Source organism: Argiope bruennichi, chromosome 3 (genome assembly GCF_947563725.1).
Source record: "Argiope bruennichi chromosome 3, qqArgBrue1.1, whole genome shotgun sequence".
NCBI lineage: Eukaryota > Metazoa > Arthropoda > Arachnida > Araneae > Araneidae > Argiope > Argiope bruennichi.
In genome coordinates, this window is record NC_079153.1 from 118,029,702 (window position 1) to 118,052,517 (window position 22,816).

Below are 22,816 nucleotides of genomic sequence, written 5' to 3' on the forward strand. Positions count from 1 at the left end.
CTTTCATAAAAACTTGTTTTAAACAAAATACAAAAAAAAATTAATGCTGATTTTTTTAACTATCATAAATGTAAATAATTAATTATACTTGAGATTTTTAGTAATAAAAGCAGGAATCAAACAAATTCCTTTTTTAATTCTAGAAAACAATAAACACTAAAATAATTCAAATGTATTAACTTGAAATCTTCAATATTTAACATAGCCACCACAGTTACAGGTGGTTTCTAAAATAAACAGAAATCAAGAATTCCTCCTTTTTTTTATAATCTTTCAACAATGCTTCTTTCTATACAAGGTAACAATTTTTTAAGGTAGAATGTGAAATGAAAATCTACAAAAAAAAATTAGTAACATTTTGTTTTTAAAAAAACTTAGTTACAAATGATAGTATTGCAGCCAGTATTTTGTTTACAGTAATAAACAATATAAAGCATAGTAACAAATAAATACAACAAATGATCCATGTTTTATTAAGTATAATACAAATTCATTCAACATAATTATTTTTTAGAATGATACTTACAAATGAAAAATGACTAAGCAAAATATAGTTTGCATTATTGGGTTTTCTTTACTTCTTCAGAAACTTCTTCAGTAGTCTCTTTATTATCTTTTGACTTCCACAATTTTTTTAACTGTTTCTTCACCTTTGTCATAAATGAAACTTCTTTACCCTCTTCAATAGGCTGTAAGCTGTAATTTAAATTAGCAAGCTATAATATTTAATCAAGATAATTAAAAATGCAATATAAATAGAATGATAAATTTTAATAGCATGATAAGGAGTATAAGTATTTTTAAAAATTCATGTATATATTTAAAAGTATATAATATGATATTGGCCTGTTGAAAATTTTAGGTTATCATGAACTAATAAAAATTCGGTGTATATTTAAGTTGTTAAGGTGACTATCCTTGAAAATAATTGATGTAATAAAGTTTTAAGAAATCACTTATAATTTAATTTTTAATCTAAGTGTACCATTAAACTAAAATTAGTCATGTTGCATGTTTAACATACTGCATCTTTGAACATGAATGAAGATCTAACACTTCATAACAAAATCTAACATTTCATGCATTTTAATAAATTATTACAACAAATTAAAATCTCAGACTAAACCACATAAAAAAATCGATTAGTAAAAATAAGAAATTAAAACATAAAAGATGGTCCCTGCTTTCCTTCAAGCATCTGTTTAAAGCCTTAATAACCATCAGAGCTATATGGTATCATATTGGCAGTTGTTTAATTTCCTAATGTGTAATAACTCATCAGAATGACAAACAAAAATAAATTATTGATGCAAAGTGATTATTTATCATGTACATTTGTGTTAGGCAATGTTTTTTCGAGTGAGCCACGTTATATACTTTAAAATCTTACTGTATATGCTCTTTTGGATATCTACTTGCCAGCATTAACATACTACATTAGTTGGCAGACAAAATATTTTTATTTTTTAACTTTTATTAAAGACATTTTTGCAGATGCCTTCTATTCTCTACCCATAAAAATATCACATTTGCCAATTATATAAAAAATATATACAACATACAGAAACTGAGCAGTTATATGCAAAGTGCAGAAAAAGTGAATAAATCAACTGAAGTCATTGTTTGCAAAGATCAATTTTCAAATTAAATAATATCATTGTGATTTTAACAATAAATAAAAGGTAAAATACTTTAATTAAAATACAATATTGTCAAGATACTTTTAAATTTAATAAATAAAAAAATATGAATTTTAAATACAAGATATGAATTTTATAAATATCTTATATTAATATGATAAGATATGAATTCTTATGAAAATAGAAAAGAAATGAAATTCATATCTTAGGATATGAATTTCATTTCTTATCTGAATATTAATATATTTATAATTAACCATACCTCTTAGTCGTTATGTTATGGATAGGTCCAAAAGCTAAAGCAACAACTGTGCAAGTAAGACAGATTACATTATATGGCATACTAAAGTCTGGAGTAGGTAAAGATACCAGCAAAATCTGTGTGTACATTCGCAAGATCCTTTTGCTAATTCTAAGAAAAAATAAATAAATAAAGATAAAGATAGTTGAAAATCCAATAATTGTTCTCAAAATAAAATCAAATAAACTTAATAAAATCCATGAAAAAAGGTTTCAGTTTAAAATTGTAATGAATTTAAAGTTATTAAATTTGGTTTTTGATTTTAAGCATTCATCAGCAAATTATGAATTTCAATACTTCAAATATTTTAAGTAAAGTCAAGAAACATTTAAACATAATTTTTCAAACACAACATTTTAAACAAATTACTTTTAAGATTTTAAACAAAACATACTTTAAAATAATTTCATGCAATCAATATTGAATCTGATCTCAACAATCAAATATTTGATTACTTTGGATTTTGCAATTAAGTGAAAACCAAATATTCAAAATTTAATAATTTTAAAAAAATGGCTTCTGCCAATAGTTCCTCTTAGAAATGATAGTTATTATGACCTACATAAAAAAGGTAGCATCCATATTCAAAATTTAATAATTAGAAAAATGGCTTCAGCCAATAGATCATCTTTAAAACGATGGTTGTCATGATCTAGAAAGGGAAATCATTCCTACACCCATAGATGAAATGTTTTTATCAGTCTTATTTAGTACTATTCATTACATAGTTAAACAGTTGTAAAAGAAAATTTCATTAATTCATAAAAAATGTTCATATATATATATAAAAATGGAACTTTCACAGTTAAATATTTATAATTCTTTTATGTTTTCATCACTCTGCTTATATTTTAAAATTGAAAATAAGATTGTCTTTTAAGTTTTAAAATACAATATAATTTAATATGATAAGAGACAAGTCGATCAAATAAGAAATAATTAAATTAGATGAAAATAGATGAATTATGTTATTCAATCTACCGAGATAAAACAAAAATGGCTATAAAAGTAAAATTACTTCACAAAAAATAAAAAATTTTAAAAAAAGAATGCAAAAGAACATTGTTTATATTCAAAACTCAATACAAATCTACACAATCTGAAAATGATTTATGAATGAAGCATGGAAACAAACCCTAGGTGTTCATTTCCAGGAAATTTAGAACAATTTTTAAATGTATCCAATACGGTGGTGACAACAGCTGATCCTGCATAAAATCCATGGTTGGCATCAGGAGGATACTCTGTCCATTTTAGAAAGGCAAAATCAAATCCAATGCTCATTTCAGTCTTAGAATTAGGAGGAAGAATTAAAACCAGCTCAAGATGATGAGGTCTCTTACGATCTTTTGCTGGCTGATAGTGGAAGTAATCTACAATTAAATGATAATTGAAATTATAATACAATTTTGTATAACATCTTCAAAATAAAAAATCATATTTTATACTTAAAGTATAACTCACTATAATAATTTTTTCATAAAATAATATATATTATAAAAATTAATGCAACCAATTTTAAGCAACAATATTTGGATTCCCAGTGTTAAAAAGTCAAAGGTGGATGGATGTTAGGCAAACAAGCAACATAGAATTATTGTTTTAAGCGTATATATCTGCAGTTATAATGTCAGATGATTTATCAATATGCCTTGCTGTACAATCAAGAGAGAGGATAAATTTCTTTTTTTTTTTTTTCTCCCCAAAAAAAAATTTCAAAAATTCAATTAACTATATTTGTCACAAATTAAAAAACAAATTTTTACCCTTCCGAATTTTAAATGATTTTAAGATTTATATTTAATTAGAATGAATGCATTCATTTACCTAATTCAAATATTAATAATTATCATGAAATAACATGTTATTCAAAACATATTGTAAAATTAAAACATTCTAAAACTGGTATTTTTGAAACATTGAATAATAGAATTATATGAAATACTTAAAAATGTGTATTAATTATTATGAAAATGAAAATATATCAAGAAAGTTTTCTGTATTCCTTTTTTTTTTTTTCCATAAAAGAGAAAACTATTTCAACCAAATTTCATATTGGATTATAATACATTAATGCAAGTAATTAGCAACTTTGCGCACAATGATGTGTCTGAAAAGTACATCAAGCAGAGTTGCCACTCAAAACTAGAAAAAAAAATACCCTGTTTTTTTGTTGTTTTTTTTCCTGTACCTATATTCAATATGTGAATATGAAGAAACATGTGAATAGCACTCATGTGCTAGTTATAATGCAATATAATTTTAAGAAAAGGAAAAAAAAAACAAGAAAATGAAGCAACAATTTAACCTTATTCTAAATAATAGCACATTAAAAGAAAGTTTATATTTAAATGCAAAAAATATATATACATTTTTATTTATTATTTAGAATATAGTAAAGACAAAATTTATATATAAAAGGGAGGGGGAATATATATTGCCCCTCATGCTCTTTAACTGTAAATCACACAAAATTAAGGATCTTGGGAAAAATAAAACAAAAAATAATTTGTTGTCATGATACAAACCATTTAATGATTACTTAACAAAAAACATTACAAAGCAAGAAAACTTTTTTATTTATTCATTTTTAACAATTCATGTATTTGAGCACCAATTTCTACAAATTCTGCAGATTTTTTCAGCCATCAATTTCATAGAGTTAATTCTAAACAAATAAGGTAAGATATTTTTATACAACCTAATGTATGTTTTTTAGTTATTTTACTTTCAATGTACATATGTGAAAAAATTAAGATACATCAATGAAAGCTTTAAAGGACGAATGGGACACAACAAGTTTTAACGCTCATTATAATTCAACTTTAAATGATTAGTCTTTAATGAAAAATTTCGAAATCAGTTTATTTTCGGCCATTAAATTTGACGTTTTCGGATCTGACATGTCATCTTTTCCTGTATTCCTTTTAGATACTAAGTCCAACATCAATGATGACTTTTTTGAACTGGCAGGCAATCTTTTATGTTTTCCTGTTTTGACTTGACTAGTAACTGTCTGTTTTCCCATATTATTTAGGCTTATTACCTTACAAAGTGAGCAGTACGCAACAAATGGATTTTGTGAAACTCCTTGAACTCATCCAACAAAACCAGAATTGATTTTTTTTATCCATCCAATTCGTATTAATATGAATTTTGAGCAGTTCATTGTTTTAAAAATATTCTATAATCTATTTTGAATTAGCTCACAGTTTCTCAAATAATAAACACAAGTATAGTAGACTAAACACCACCACACTGCTTCAAGATTCAAATGTTGCTAATTCTCCCAGAAAAATGTATTCTATTCTTTCGTGCAATTGCAGAAGTCTTGTGCATGCTTATTAGCTGCAGTTCGGGAATCTCTTGGAAAAATAACAAATGTCTCATAAATCAAAATTGGAATGATCTGTACAAAAAAAAGGGAGAATAGAAAGTGGTCGAGTTTCCGCATTATACAGTTGCGAATGTTATTGTTTCGCTTTCGGAAGCTATGACTACAATCTTTCATTCTTGCAATCTTTAGAGATAGACATTTTTTAGATAGGAAAAAAAATAACTAAAAAACTTAAAATTCCCTGTATTTTTGCAGGCTTTATGGAAATTTTCAAACTTCCCTGCATTTTCCTGTTTTTCCTGTCTATATTTAAATTAAACTTAAAATGGCATCATTAAATGGCCCTGATCAAATTACTAGACTTTTAGTTTTAAATATGCAATAGAGAAAATATTAAGTAATTTAAAACAGAAAAATCATTTCAATATCTCAAAGGAATTAAAGGATAATTAAGGAATTATAGGAATTAATAGGAATTATAGGAATTAAAATAATTGTAAATGTCTCAAATAGAATGTGTCATTTAATTAGAAAGTTAATAATCGTTTTACAAATAATCAACACTGATCTCTTTATAATTTATCTTTTTTGCACTTCTAAAATATGGAAGTAAATATTCTAAATTAATACAAATAATTATATTAATTTAAATGCTTCGTGAAACACAAATGTACTGTTAATGGAAACATGGAACTGCATTAATAATAAACAAATTAAAAAGTAAGAGAAAATTTCCAAATTTCTTATAATGATGATACTGATCTTAGATGATAAATAATAAATTAAGTAACTAATTACAACTACAGAAAATACAAGCTACATTATAAATAAAATATAAATTTACAGTATTTGAATAATTTAAAAGTTTCCTGAAGAAAAAAAGGCTTTAAAAATTTGTTTACCTGGAGTTAGGCTTTTTCCATCACTTTTAATAGACAAAGTGTGACTGTATAAGCGTAAATACCACGGAACCACGTCATAATAGATAATCTTGAGTGGTTTTATGCGATCATTGTTGAAAAATGTACAGTGAATTCCACCTTGTTCTTGCCCATATCCTAAAATTAAATTAAACATCAGAAAATGTTCTTAAACAAATTGCTAAAACATCATATGATTATTTTAATTAATTTCAAATACTAGCATTGAAATATTGCATTACAAAAATCTTTAATCTTAATCAAATGAATAGTTTCAATCAAAAAAATTTAACTATATATATATATATATTGGTACTTGTCGGTTTTAACAGCAACCAAAAAGTGACAAGAAAAATTTTTGCAAATTTGGTGATTTGCAAATTATATAGCATATGATTTGCATGTTCAAAATTTTTCATTAAAAAAAAAATAATAATGTCGTTGAGTATATTTTTATGTTTTGGCTAGATTTTTATTTGGCGCTTTTTGGTCTCCATTAAAATCAGATTGTACACATTTTTTTTAACAACAAAAAATTATTAATGTATTCAGCACAAATATTAAGACATGCAAGAAAACTTCCTGACAGATGCAAATTCAATGCATAGTTATAAAATTGGAAACATCATCAAAATACATGTTAAAGTATACAGTAAGCCATAAACATAATAAATCTCTAATCATACAGAGAATTATTGAACAGAATCCAAATAATATAGATGTCACTGAAAGAAAAAATTAATACTTTAAGCTTTGAGATTATTTTTTACATTGTCTTAATATGCAATTTTTAACAAGTTTTTTATGACTATAAAGTGTGTTCATAAAGTATCTTGCATTTATAATATGCAATATGCTATTTGAAATACTAATTTGCAAAATTCATTAATACAATTTGCTTTTTCAAAAGATTTTAAAATCCTATAAAACCCCAGAAAAGTAGAAATCATATATTTAAATAATATAATGTAACTATAAAGGCAAAAAAAAACAATTAAAAAATTAGACAGTAACAAAAACGTTTTAGCCCAATAATTTATTATCATTTAATATCATAATGGGAAAGTGAATTTATGTGGATGGAAAATACATATTTCTATTATACACAAAGCATTTCAATATAAATATCATACATTTTATTTATGAAAAAAAATCTGTGAATGAAAATAATAGAATAATTAACAGAATAAGATACCTATTAATAAATAAAACAAATACTTATTAATAATAAACAAGACTAAAGATCATTAGATATCTATTTCCTTATATAAATTTTGCATTTCATATTAAAATTACACACATTTTTTACAGCAATCATTATACATATTCATAATATCTGACAAAAAAATAATTAATAAACATTTAAACACTACCAATAAAAGATATTCAGAATAAAAATTCATTTCAAAATATTTTTCCTAGTTTAATTCAGAAAGAGACATTATAAAAATAATACAACTTACCAGAAACTTTTCTATTTACATAGAAAATTGGAGGTGGTATTATTCCATATATATGAATGTTTTTATATGCTGCACCAATATTTACATATTTTGAATTTTCAAACATCTTTTTCAGATTATAAATTCCATATTCTCTAAATCCTTTAAATCTAATATCACTATCAAAACTTTCTTTGATCACTTCATGTGGTTCATGATTCAGAGTAAAAGGAACTCCAGACTGAAAATAAAATTTTGACTATTATTATCAAAATGTAGTTATTAACAAATAGTTTTCAAACTATTATTTATTTGTTACTTTTCAAGCTAAAAAACAAAATTAAGACTGTATTAAGTATTTCAGGGACCTCAAAAACAAAAATAATTTAAATTTTTTACTAGATACAGAAGCAGTACTATAAGTTTCTTGAATTTTAATTAAATTTTATTGGCTAGGAGGAACAAAGTACTGAAATGTAACAGATATATTACATAATTTAAATAATATTGAATTGATGAAAAATTTAATTGCCAACTTTCTGCTGCACAATATATTTCTGTTATACAATAAATTTTAATTATAACTTCCAAAATAATTCAAGACTAAGATGGAGTCTGAATTAATTCAGACAACATTACATCAATTCATTCACATTATGAATTAATTGCATTCTTCTTGATTGATAAACTGATAACTAAATTTTAACTTATCTTATTAAAATAAATAAAATAAAATATGGTGAAAAATTTTCAAATGATTGACATCTGATAGTAAAAGTGATGCATTTTAACAGCATTAATAAAGTAAACTTAAAATCTACATTTTTAAATTACTACATCAACAAGAAAATTTAATCTCTTCTGATTAACTACATAATTCATTAACTACATAAATTTCATCTTCCTTGATTTAGTTATTTAGAACTGCTATAACGAATACATTAAACTTTACTGAAAATGACAGAATATAAATGTAAAATCATATCTAAGTGTTAAACAATAATGTGAAAATGCAGCATAAGTAAAAAATTATTTATAACATTTAGCAAATTCAGATGTATTCCAGCAAAAAGTAGATAAAAATAAGCTATCTAAATGTTTATAATGGTAAATCAAATTAATTAATAAATGCTTTTAATTAAAACTTTTTTCTTTAGATATTTTGTTTAGAATCAAAGATCATATAATAAAAGAAACCCAGTAATCTACAACATTTTAATTCATTCTGTTGGTATTTTCCAATAAACAGTATAAAAGAATCTTTAAGAAATTTAAAAATCAACCAGCAAATGTGATTAGTCTTTAGCTCATACTGGCCATGGCTTAAATAATTTATGATAATGCTATTATAACAAATTAAAGACAAATCAATTTATTTCATATAATAATTTTGAAGATAAATAGTAATGTAAATAATAGATAAATAGTAATATGGCACAGGAATGAAACAAAATAAAATGAAGTTCATTCATAATAAATTAAGCCAAATAAAAACACCAAGAAGTAAAATAAGTATGGTGAACTCAACATTAAAATGAATAAATTTATACAATAAATGTTTGTATAAATGTGTAATAATTTTACAACATTAAAAATATTGTAGAATTATTACATATGAGAGAATTAATCTCAAAATGAATAAAACTCTAAAAATGTTGAAATCCACGTTTCTGGAGAAATTTGTCAATTACAATTATAAATAAATTCAGGATAAGAGATTTATGCATACAAAAATTTAATTGAAATAATTCTTCTTAAAAGTTAGGAAGGGAAACATGAGATATGGAAGCAAGCATAAATACGGAATTTTAAATATATATATTTCAACAAAATAATACCAAAAAAAGCAATGCTGAAATAATTCCCTACATTCATTTAGTCTGCTGAGTAAAAAAAACTGTAATTGGATACAGAGTTCAAAAGAAACTGCATATCTTTAGAATGTTCAAAATAGAATCCATTTAATAATGGTAGGTTCTATTATAATTGTACCCAATTAAAATGATAAAAAATCTAAACAAAATACGTATACACTTTTTTTGTTTGCACATTCTCTTCAACTGGGCAGAGAAAAAAAGCAAGCAGAAAGGCTTTATCACTTTATTTAAAAAAGAAAAAGGAAGGACCAAGATTAATGTATGTACAAGAATAGAAAATTTGTTGTTTGAATTTTTACTCTATGCAAGTAAAACTGAAATGCTAACTTCTACATTTAGAAGCTAAATGAAAAAAATTATATTTATAACAACAAATATTTTAGAAAAAACATTTAAATTTGTCACAAAAAGAAAAAAAAAATTACTTCATTTATATATAAAAAGGGGCACACAATTTATAAATTAATCTTCATAATTATTTTCAATCTTATTTAAGAAGTTATATCTATTCTTTAAATATATATATATAAGCTTAAATCTGTCAAGTTTGTCTGACATGGCTAATTTCAAATGTTGCTTATATATTTGATATATTTCAGAACTTATTCAATTTTAATAAGGATGGACATTATAGGTTTTAGTATAACTAATTAACTATGTTTACTAAATAAATGATATAAATTTTGTAAAAAATCCAACTAATAACTCTAATAAATTATGTAAAGATTCCAACAAATAAAATTAATAAATTTTATAAAGATTACTTGTTTACTCAATAAATGCAATTACAAATTTTATAAAGAATCCAACAACTAAAATTAATAAATTGTATAAAGATTCCAATGCATTAATTATATTTATGCAATAAATATAACTGTAAATTTTATGAAAAATCTCACAAAAAAATATTTTAGAAATTCATGATTATTCAAATTTAATATTTTAACATGAATGAATATTAATTCTCCAAAACATTATAGAAAAAAAATCTAGATATTTAAATGAAATTATATACTTTATTTGATGATACATCCACAAAAACTTCACTTGTTGCAGCTACTGGGCATGTACTCAAGAGACTTGACCCAAAAAGTTTAACAAAAGACCAATCTGAAAGAAATGTTCTGATAAATAAAATATGAATGACAAAAATGTATACATAAAATATTTTAAAACGTTATTTACCTTGTTTGTTCTGTTGATTCACAGGAGGATCAAAAACAATTGATACTGATTGGATCAATTCTATGGCAATTTTTTTACAGTTTTCCTGCATATAAAAAGACATATTTTTAAAATATCTTTTTGAAATAAAACAAATTTTAAAGAAAATTTAAAAGCATTTTTTTAATAAAAATGATATTTTTAAATAGTCTAATCCAATAATTTTATACAAATCCCTTTCTGCAATAAAAAAACAACATTTTGTAATTAATAATACTAAAATAAACAACTGGATATAAAAAAAATCAAACAATGACTGCTGCAGTTGAACAGATGAATGAATTGGTAATAATAATAACTTAGTGTAACTTTTTTGCATATATACAGAGCCATGACATCAGGCAATTTCCCATTTCTTGTTATACTTATAACAAAAAAATGTGCTTTGAAATTACATGCATGCCATTACTATGAAACTGAAATTGCATCAACACAAAGATTTTACACATGCAAACAGTTTTAGTTCAATTGTTATTTAATATAGTAACATGAGATATCTTTTATCTCAAAATAAAATGTGTATATTTCTGGTCAGATTCCTCTCTTTTAAATTAATAATAGTGAAAAACAGAAAGATTTATATTATGAAATGGATTCTTCTCTTTTGGATTAATAATAATTGAAAAAGGGAAAAGACTCATATTGTCAAAGATTTTCTTAATATAAATTATTAAGCACTTTATGAGAGAACTATTATGAACTTACAAAAATTTTACAAGTTAATTTGATAATTGTTTGAACTTTATTCAATGTTGATTTGCTTTTTTGTATTTCAGTTTCCAGTGTCAGAAAGTCAAAGGTGGGTGCATGTTGAGAATACAAGCAACATGGCATTAACTTTATTATTCTTAGTTCAAATGCGAAAGCAGATGATTTCTTAACATGCTTTCCTATATATATTATGAACATAAGATGTTTGGTGTATATATGATCATTAAAAAAGTATATTTAGTAGCAAATTGTAAATCCAGAAGTTTTAATTTAATTGTTGGTTAATCTAATAGTGTTTACGTTCATGCATGCAGTTATGTATCCCATAGTTAAGTGTATATAACTGTCAGATTCTTCACTTATGAACTGGTAATAATAGCACTCTATTCACAATGTATATGATGAAATAAAGCTAATATATTTTAATATTACCTTATTATAAGATTGAACAAAATGTATACAATGATTCTAAAGGTCACTAAATGGCATATACAGATAATCAATTCATATACTGAAAATCAGTTATTGCTTAATTAATAAAAAAATTACTCATAAAACAACCTGAAATTTACTAACTATAATGTATTAACAAAAGAAATATATATATTCCATAAATTAAAACACTGCAAAATTTGTTTGAAATTTTTTATTAAAGAATTCAAAGATACTGATACTGACACATATATGTATGCATGTATAATTTTACTTCAACAATTCTAATGGAGGAAAAAAATTAACAACTATTGGATAAAAATTCAGAAGAATAAATTCATAATTTTTTTCCTGCTTCTCTGAATTGTCACCAACATAAAATAATGTTACTATAATTAAATGAATAAATCTTATAATTATTTTTTTAATATATTCTTGAAAAGGTTAACTACTTTAACCCTTTCCACCACAGGTCATTAAAAATTTTGAAATAAATGAAAAAACACAATCAATGTAGGTTGTATACACATGGATTTTGCAGTCAAAAAAATTTTTAAACTTGCTTTTTTTCACTGGAGACGGTGTCCTCAAACAAGGACACAGCCTATCTAGAGCAATCTCTGTCTAAAGGAATCTTTCAAAATAATTGTGTCAATTCCTTATGATAATAACAATAATTATGAATACTTTGGGTTTATAGGCACTGTTATTCATATTCTAGGTAATATGAAATATTTAAAATATTAAATATACAAAATATAATATATTTACTACAAAAATTCTAAACTAAATCTTATAAATAAAAATAAATAAAAAATAAGAATTACTACAATATAATACATTATAATTTAATTCAATTAAAAATAAAAATTATCTAATTTAAATGCTAAAAATAAATATTTACTATTAAATTGTGAGTATTAAAAATTCATTAAGTGTTAATTTTATTAATTAATAAAGTAAAAAATAACAAATAAAAAAACAAAATCAAATTAACTTATTATTTGGAATGAAATTTCTCAAGGCATGTTATATGTTAATTATCAAGGTTCTTATGTGTTAGTATCTTTTCGTCTAACACATAATGAGAAATTATTGTTTTGCACATTGTTCATGTTTTGTGCATATTTTTTTTTTATATTGCACAGCAAATATTTTCGAGGAGGACATGTGATGGGCATATGTTGAACATTTTTTCTAATCTTTTGCTGAACATTATTTACATGCTGAATGCAATAATAATTAAGAAAAAAAGCTTAAATAAAAAATTACAGCTATATAAAACTAAATATTTACAGAAAAAGATAGCAAAAAAATAAAGCAGAAAATGAGAGTGAAACATAAGCAACAGTCTAGAAAAAAAGGCAAATATTAAATATGAATATGTTTTCTCGATTCAAACATGCATTTCTTTTTCCTGAATTTGAAGATAAATAAACAAAATCCCCTCCTGAAAACAGAATCAACATCATATCCTTCTCTACAAAATATAAAATAACACCTTTCACATGAAGAGAGGCGAACGAAAAAACAGACGTCCAAGACAGACGGTGTCCTCAAATGAGGACACCTGTGAATCAGCCAATTTGATTCATTCTGAAATTAATTTGAAGAAAACAAAGTTATTATTTAAAACCTCATGGATATTGTAGGAAAATGGGGAGTTGATTTTGATAAAATTTCATTTCTTAAAAGGTCAAAAAGATTGTCAAATTTAAAGCAAAAAATTGGACGATTTTTAACAAAATTAATGCCAGAAACAAAAATTCCTCATACTGCCATCTATTTTTCTAAAAAGAGACTTAATGCTATTTTCCCAAATTTTTTTATAATTTTAAAGCCAATAGTTCTTTTACAGAAAAGTTTAAAATTGGTGTCCTTTTTTATGACCACCACCCTGGAAAGGGTTAACCATCCAAGTTGCCAATTGCTTAGTTTCAAAAATTTCAGTCTTGAGAAGAAGAAAAAAAAAAACAGGATAAGCCAATTTTTTTAGATGTGATGAAATCTTTACCAAATAAATAAATAAATAGAAAAAAATATTTCTAACAAATATGAATTATTCCTTTAGAATAAATCATAAATAAAAGAGCCAATTTGACCACTTGGAGGATTAAAGCAAAAAAAATTTAAATATTTTTTATAAGTTTCAAATCAATTAAATAAGTGCATTAATTTTAGAAACTTTAAAATCAACAAACCTTACACACTCTACGCACATCAACAGCCACAGATACATAATTAGCACTAAAAATGTTTAGAGCATTTAAGAGTGTTGACAGTCCAGCCTGAAAAAATAAATAAAACAACTTTAAAATAAAAAATGTTACATATATACAAAATTTTATTGTAAGGTAAGATGTTCTGAAAACCATAATAAGGATCTCTGATATATAGCTTATATAACAGGATTCATTATTTTTGCATATGTGTATTAAATATAACTACACACATTATCTATACTACACTGCGCTTTAAACAGTGAGATTATAATTTTGTCCAGATTAAGATTCGATTTTAATTTTAAGTTATTATCTAAAAATCAAACTGTTTTATTTTCAAACAAACATTTTGAGAATCAATAGTAATGAACCTAATTATAACTGCTTAATTGTAGTACTTAATGAAAAACTCTTAGTTCATAAAACATTAAAACATTTACACACAGCATTTAAGATTAATATAAAATAATATACTCCATTTTTTTTCCAACTGATTATACTCTTCCTGCTTCAAATTTTAATCATGTCTTACATAGCAAACTCTATCAATTTATATAAAAATTATCCATATTTTTACAACTAAGAAATATTAAAATTGATTATAAAATAATACTAATAAGCAATAAAAAATGCTAATCATTTTATATTTGTAACAAAACTGCACATAATTACCTGAGCACCACATGGCAATAGTTTTCTAAATGGGGTGAGATTTTCAGTGCAGACTATTTCACGTGGTAAAGCAGAATACCTAGCAAAGCTTGCATTGTATGGTTCATGTAAAGGAATCACACCTTCAGGCCGAAAAGAAAGCTCTGGAGTAGCAGTGTTAGAATCATCAATAAAATTTAAGGAAGCACAAAACTGACCTGATAAAACATGAGTCAATTTCTTCCAATTGGAATTAATCCTAAAGGGAAAAAAAATAACAAAATAAATAAGATAAAATGTGAAAATTTTTAATTCGCAGAAAAACAACCATGAAAAGCAATAACTCCATAAATTTACATGCAATTTAATAAAAAATATATTTTATTACAACATTTAATAGAATTCATATAAAAGCATGCTTATTAAAAGAAAAATATAAAAAAATAATATAATAGCAATTTAAGATGAAAGTAAAAACTAAAGAGGAAAAAGATAGCATAAGATCTCTCTATTGGTTTATTTCTTCATAATTTTACAATTACATGATCAATTAATATTTTTTTTCATTTGTCATTTGTTATGTCATGGTCTTCAATAGAAAAGAAATAAACTAAACATCAACAGCTCATATACTAATTATATAACCTTTGCTTACACTTGGTATTTAAAAGAGATCACAGGGGGAAATAAAAGGATACAATATTTGATGCATTTTTTAAGGGAGGAAATTGATGAGAGAAAAAGACAAAAACAAATTTAAAAAAAAGAAGAAAAGTAAGAATGAAAAATCATTTCTATAATTTTAATAAATTTTACAATTTGTTTATACTTTCCTTTACAAAGTATTTTCATGCATCACAATTGTGATAAATATAAAACTGTGTCACTGAAATAGGATTACATTTGTTTTATTTATTGTACACCTGAACCTTCCTAATGAAGTCAAGTCCCATAATATCACAATGCCATTAAATATGTACAGACAATTCTTCTTCTAATTGCATATTGTTGTTTGTAATATTCAAACTTCACTTTATTTCTCATGCAAACTTCACAGATAATAAACAAGATCTTTCTTTTAAAACTTTTAAGAATGAAAGAAAATTAAAAAAATTAAATATTTGATGAAATAATGGAAATTGCCAGAAATTCATTACAACAATGAAAACTATTATGGAAAATAATGTAAATTTTTTTTTAATTATTAAAATTCAGGAAAATACTATGCATCAATAATATATATATATTATATAATTATATAATATATATGCATAATATATATATATATATATATAATTTAAAAATGGCGTAAATTATTTCTATGTTGTAACAATTTCATAATTTGTAGTAGTAAAAACACAAAATCTTAGAATAAATTTTCATAAATTAAATTTCTTACAAAAATCTTTCTGTGATGGATACTATCATCTTCCAACATATATATATGTGTGTGAAATTTGGTAATTCTAGTTAAAAAATTTTGTCTGTAGAATGCAAACACACACACACATAATACAAGTATTAGTATAGGTGTTTTGATAATATGAAAAATTTTTATATATTGAATCTTAAATGTTTTTGATATCAATTATCTCCAATATCAAACTACACATTTCTGTTAAAATTAATTCAAATTAGTGATAGAATTTTTTTGAATTCTCAGTTCAAGGAGTATTACAATGTGAGTTATTCAATGACAAGTTCCAAGACAAATGCAAATACAACAAAATTTTTACTTTAATATTAAAAAATATCAAGCTTTTGTATGGTAGCCAAGAAAAAGATTACACAATGTTCTAAAACAATAGTTCCCAAATTTATTCTATTCCTGTATTACTTGAATTATACTTTTTATTTTCAAGTATACCCTACTATTACATATTCTCTAACCATTCCCCAATACAAAAGGAAGTTTTTATTAATAATTTAAATAGTTTAAGAATTAATGATTCAACTTAGCATTTGAAGGATTCCAAGTTGAATTAATATTTGATTCCCTTTAACAGTATTCATTCAATGCCAAAATAAATTCTAAGAGCTCAAACAATTGTAATAATTTTGCATAAACTTATGCTGTAAGCAAGCAAATATTAACATGACTATGGAAGTTATTTAAGTTTCATTAAATAATCCAATTTTCAGGGTTGCATTGCATATGACAAGGAGTAGACTAACACTTAATAATTAGTTGGTCGCAACCACATTTGTCCATCGAAAATTAGATTATACATGTTATCCATATTTTTTTATACACTGCAGCTTTTTTTAGCCATGACTCTTCTTCCTTTACTCATTTAAGTACCCATTCAGTTTTAAATAAAAAGATTAAAATTTATAGCCTTCGAATGTTTTCAAAAATTTTTCAGCAAACACTATACACAAAAAAAGGAAAGGAAAAATAGCCCTGATTTAAGAAAAATTACAGTTTATACAAAGATAAATAACATGCATAATCCAACTGATGATGGGAAAGAGTTGATGGCAAGCCAACTATCAATAATTAAACATTGGCTATTCTTTTCTATGTATTTATTCATGAAAGAGCTTTTGAACTTACACTAATACAATTAATTACACTGGCACTACTTTCACTTTTCATAAAAATTTGGAGAAATTAAACTATTTTTTTTTTTAATTTCTAATGTTTTTATTTTATTTCTTTTTAAAACTATTATAAATATTTTTGTAAACACTCAAAGTTAGTAAATTACTGCTTGGGAACATTTATTCTAAAATAAAAAATAGGATAAACAATAATTTGGTTATAAACATACTCTGAAGCATTGCATTTGAATAATGCCCATAATTCTGCACCTGGAGGAGCACTCCTAACTGGAAATCCCCACTTTTCATATCTCCAAAGACCTTGCGTTAAACTAAAGTGTAATTCTTGAACCTGATGTTCAAATATTATTTCACCAAGAGAGCGAGGGAACAGACGAAAGTGCCGAACTAAAAATACAACAAACCAAAAAATCATTATTTTTTACTTTTTAATTTATTAGAAAAGATATCATATCACATGCATTCAAAGCAACTTTATTATATACAAATAATACTATTTAAGATAATTAAGATATTTTCAACCAATTTTTTTCAAAATAAATAGTAATAACTTTTCCCACTATAAGTCAATAAATTTGCAAGTTTTAATCTTATATGAAATTAAATAAAAATATTATCAATGTTCGATCAGAGAAAAATGGACAGGTATCTCAATATTTTGATGATTAATTCACATAAAAGAATATTTTAAATATTTTTAACTATACAAAAATCACCCTCTTGTCATATTATGGTTCTCTTAATAAGAAATGAAAAACAGAGAAGTATATACTTCAACTAAAAATATCTCTTAAAATTTCAAATACCACTGAAATGCTTAACTTGATAATAACAAAGATGAACACAAATATTACAGTCTTATATAACTTGACTATAATAATATTAATATACTGAGTTCCATGGTGTCTTAGAAGCAGAGACAGAATTAAAATATATCTAGGAGCAATTCTAGTATAATCTTACTCACTTCCGTGATTAACCAGTTCTATTTTGACCTTCTTGAATGAGTATTGATTGCATCTAGGGATTGCAATACCGGACAAAAATTTGAATACCGGTATTCGGTATTTTTTAAATCTTAATACCGGGATACCGGTTTTAATACCGGTATTAGAAATTTTAGAAAAAGAAAGAAAACACAGGTGTTTCTTTGTTTTATTTGCCAGTTTTGTTAGAGAGTGTAAATATCACAAAAAATAATTTATAACTTACAAATTATAACAGTATATAATCACAAAAAAGTAAAGGAACATCTTATTTATTTAAATCACAAAAAAAGTGTAAATATCACTATTCAGTCTGTGGTACTATTACAAATTTTTGAAATATGATCTTAAAAACCATAATGCATCAATTGTACTGTCATTAAGCCTGAAAAGTAATTTTGTGTAAAAATTACCAGCTGTCGAAAATGCTCTTTCGGCATATAAGCTAGCTGGTGGTACTGTTAGCAATGCGCGATATATTTTTTTCAAGTATTTATCTCTAAATCCCTTCAAATAAATCGATTTCTCGTCAGATGGTTTTGATATAGCTGATTTATGTATTGTATTTTGGTTCGTTGAAATTTTTTTTATTTATCGCTAATTCTAATTTTTGTTCAAAAGACAATTTCTTTTCACTATCGACAGTAATGACATCATAATTTTCGATAATTGAACCGAATTCTGAATGTGGATAGGCTTGTGGGTAAAAAATTTTAAGAAAATTTACTATAAACTTAATCAGATTTGAATTGATTATTTTCTTTTCTTCTTTTTACTTTTCATTTTTAAAATCATTATAATTATGTAAATGCCATAAGACATTTTCTATTTCGATATGTCTTTCTTCTGTGCGATTTTTCAATGTAATATATAATTCTTCAGATAGTGATGTGTGCTGTTCTTTCATGACTGCAACATGAAATTTATTGTTGCATTAGCTGTTAATAAATTAAAATCTCTCCGACATAATGCCTCTACAGTCAGTTTTATTGGATGTAGAGCTGATATAGTTCTGGATATTAAATCGAATTCACTATCTGAAAATTTATTTACAGGTTTAAGTCGATTATTGCTTTTTGGATCGGATTTCTCAGTTTCAAAAATCGTTCCATCATTAGGAGTAAATTGTTCCAACGTGTTTTAGAATCTAATATTAACATATATTCTGCTTTATTTTCAGTTAGTATATATTTTCGTAATATATCCTTTTTTATAGGGGAAGGTTTAAATATCTTAACAATTTTTCGAACTTTATAAATTATAGGAAGCAATTCATGATAGATTAATATTTCATCCAAATAAGCAATATCTTCTTCAACAATTACATTGTTATTATCTTCATTGTCAATATCACTCTCACTCTTACTCTCTTCAAAGTTGGAATTCGAAGTTTCTATATCCACAGTATTTGTATTCTTCTGTTCTTTATTTTTTTTGGTATAATACATCTATTACTCCTAATTGAATTCCATGTGCATAGCAGAACTGCTGATTTGCACCAATCAACTTTCCAATTTTTTTTCATAATTGTTGCTCCATCAATCATTATGGATACAATAATTTCTTTCAGGGATAATCCATGTTTCGCTAATTTAGATTTAAGCAATTAATTAAGCCATTAATTAGCTAATTAATTTTGTTCGTTATGGAGACATAAAAACAAAAACGTATACTATTTTGTCATGTTGGCGATCCCTGAACATATAGTGGAGACAATTTTAAAAATTTCTAGTAAATACCGAAAAACCAGTATTTAAACTTGTGAATACCGGTATTACAAAATTGTACAAATGGCTCAAAATACCGGTATTCGGTATCCCGGTATTGCAATCCCTAATTGCATCTTTAACTTTACAAAGCACTTGTTAAGGATGGACAAACACATTTTTCAACCACATATTTCTCAGTAAATATATCTACTCAAAATTCTAATGATCATTCTTATCACACTTTGACTAAGCAAAACCAAGAATGATAAAGGATCTGATACAGGATGGAAAATCAAATAATGAATGAGAAATAGTTTTCTCCATGCTAAGGATACTAAGATAACCAATTATGAACAAAGAGGATCAAATCAAAGCTTCTTCTGTTTCTTAAATGAAGCAAAATTCATTAAAAAATGTTTAATGAATCAACACAATCCTGAAAAATAACATAAGCTGATTTAGCTAATTTTTATAAAACTTTATAGCTTACAAAGCCAATACAGGAAGAACTTCATGCAGATGAATACCATGCCAGACTAAAATTTACAACTTAGATTAAGCATAAAACAGAAAAATATACCAGAATAGCTATGTACAATACATAAAGTAATAGTATTTGTACATAAAATGCTAGACAGAGATAAAAACTTACATTCTTCCACTGTTATACTCATATTTATTTCCAACAAAATGCACATTATTAAGATAATTATTCTTCCAAATTCTGAATACTATTGCTGCATACTAGTAATCTAAATAAAATTACACTGTTCCTCAGCTGTGATCAAAACTTCCAACATAGATAAAAACAATATTCTAAAAGAATACCATGTAATGTTTTTCTCTAAATCTATTTAATAAGTTGTAACTCACAATTTTAACCTAATAATTATTGATATCATATTATTAATAAAACTGAATTTATAAATAACCCACAGAAAAATACAGAAAACTCAAGAAAAAGGCTAAAGGAGATAAAATGCATTAACATGAAATCGTTAAAAATACCTTAATAGTATCCTGAATTGGCTTTGTCATTCATCTATACGTATATACGAACAAAAAAAATGTAAATTTCTATTTTACAGAAAAAAATAAAAACAGATCACTTAAATTGCTTTAGTAATGAAGTAAAAGGACAAAATATTTTACTAAGATCTTAAAAAGGTATGTATTTAAAACCTACCATATATCTTTATTTAATATGAACACTAATTCTGTTTTACACTACTATAGTCTGTGTATTTCCAATAGGCGGTTTAAGGTCACATTTTCTACTGCATTACTTGTACCAGACAACCAATAATGAGGTAGATAATGTGATCTTGAACCACCTATTGAAAATACACAGACTATAGTTAAGTCCCTGCACACACAGGGATTTAGGATGTTGAAGCTGCTAAATACTTATTGGTTTATCAACTTCATTAATTTTTAAAAGTGAAAACAATAGCTCATAAACCTAAGTTGGTACTTGTCGGTAGTAACAGCGACCAAAAAGCAATAAAAAAATTTCGCCAATTTCAATTGGCAATATGATTTGATCTATATTTATGTACATATATATTATATATCTATATCTTTCTTTAAAAATTAATAATCACTACCAGAAAAATTAGTTTTCAGTAGTACAGTAATCGTTGTACACTCTAATTTCTTAAAATACTAACAATACTTAAAATTGTTTGTGGTTTTTTTTTTTTTTTTTTGTAAATGATATTTTCATTTGAATTCTTGATAAAAATTATAGGAGATATGAAAACTTAATGTATTATATTTTATATAAAAGTATTTCTAACATCAAAAATATTGTGTACATTTTAAAATGGGATACTTGAAAATATTTTCATAACAAGCAGTATCAAATATATCATCTAGTACACAAATAATGAGAGTTCTTATTTCAAATTAGACCTTTTATCTTGTAGCAATTTATAAATATTTCTTTTCTTTATAATTTTTTTCATTTCAAAAGTGAAAACCTATAATAAATTTATTAAGAAGCATATTTTCTTAAATAATTATTTATATCCCCTAATTTACAGATAATATTCACCGTATTTTACGAAGTGAAATCAAGAAATAAAAATGTAATGGACGAAAAATTATTATTTTTAACATAAAATTATTCACAGCTACTTACAATCACGTTCATCATCGTCATTTAGATCCTTTTCAACAATAAATTTAAAATATGTGTACACATGACCACTTGGTAAAGGTTTTATTAAAAGTTTTTCATCAAATCTGTCGGTATAAGTAGTACTTTTGCATATATTAGGCGAGATTATCAATAATAAAATAACATAAAATAAAGAAGGTATATCCCTTTCAAAGCAAGAGCTCTTATTCATTTTTGGTATATTTGTTTCAGAGACTCATCTTTCGATTATACGTATGAACATCCAACAAGCAAAATACTAAAACAAACAGCTACTTAGTCATGGAAACTTTTCATTGCATTAAATCCTGAACAATATGAAAAATATTATAAACTTGAAGAGTACTTTCACTGCTATATGCTACAAGTTAAACAGAAACAAAAACTACTGACACCGATGTTGCCATATCGAAGATATTTATTCATAAGTTCAAAAAAAACAATAACAACAATGTTACTAAAAATTTTACATAGCCAATATGATTGTACATTGTTCATAAAAACGCTTCAAACATTTTAACGAAATCATTCCTTAATTCATCTTTACAATTTCTAAAAAGCCAAAAACAAAAATAACTATTTGATCCATCCTGTATAGTCACATCATTTAAAGACAAAATCAAATATAGTGATTCAAA

At 24.6% G+C, this 22,816-nt stretch overlaps 1 protein-coding gene across 1 annotated transcript; it reads right to left on the reverse strand.

The window, feature by feature from the left end:
* Positions 1-450: 450 nt before the first annotated feature.
* LOC129963571 (GPI transamidase component PIG-T-like) lies at positions 451-22,559 on the reverse strand. The gene is made up of 11 exons (XM_056078032.1): positions 22,161-22,559; positions 17,532-17,709; positions 14,779-15,016; positions 14,086-14,172; positions 10,703-10,787; positions 10,533-10,627; positions 7,662-7,881; positions 6,181-6,336; positions 3,077-3,314; positions 1,903-2,052; positions 451-696 (listed from the first exon to the last, which is right to left on the reverse strand). Exons 1-11 carry the CDS (start codon positions 22,369-22,371, stop codon positions 561-563), a joined length of 1,794 nt encoding a protein of 597 aa, XP_055934007.1. The 5' UTR covers positions 22,372-22,559; the 3' UTR covers positions 451-560.
* Between the last annotated feature and the right edge of the window lie 257 nt (positions 22,560-22,816).

Coding starts and splice junctions, on each gene's coding strand:
- LOC129963571 (XM_056078032.1), bottom strand. CDS start 22,371: ATGAATAAGAGCTCTTGCTTTGAAAGGGATATACCTTCTTTATTTTAT. Junction 10,628..10,702: donor GAATCAACAGAACAAACAAG/GTAAATAACGTT, acceptor CATTTCTTTCAG/ATTGGTCTTTTGTTAAACTT. Junction 2,053..3,076: donor CCTGGAAATGAACACCTAGG/GTTTGTTTCCAT, acceptor ATTTTTTCTTAG/AATTAGCAAAAGGATCTTGC.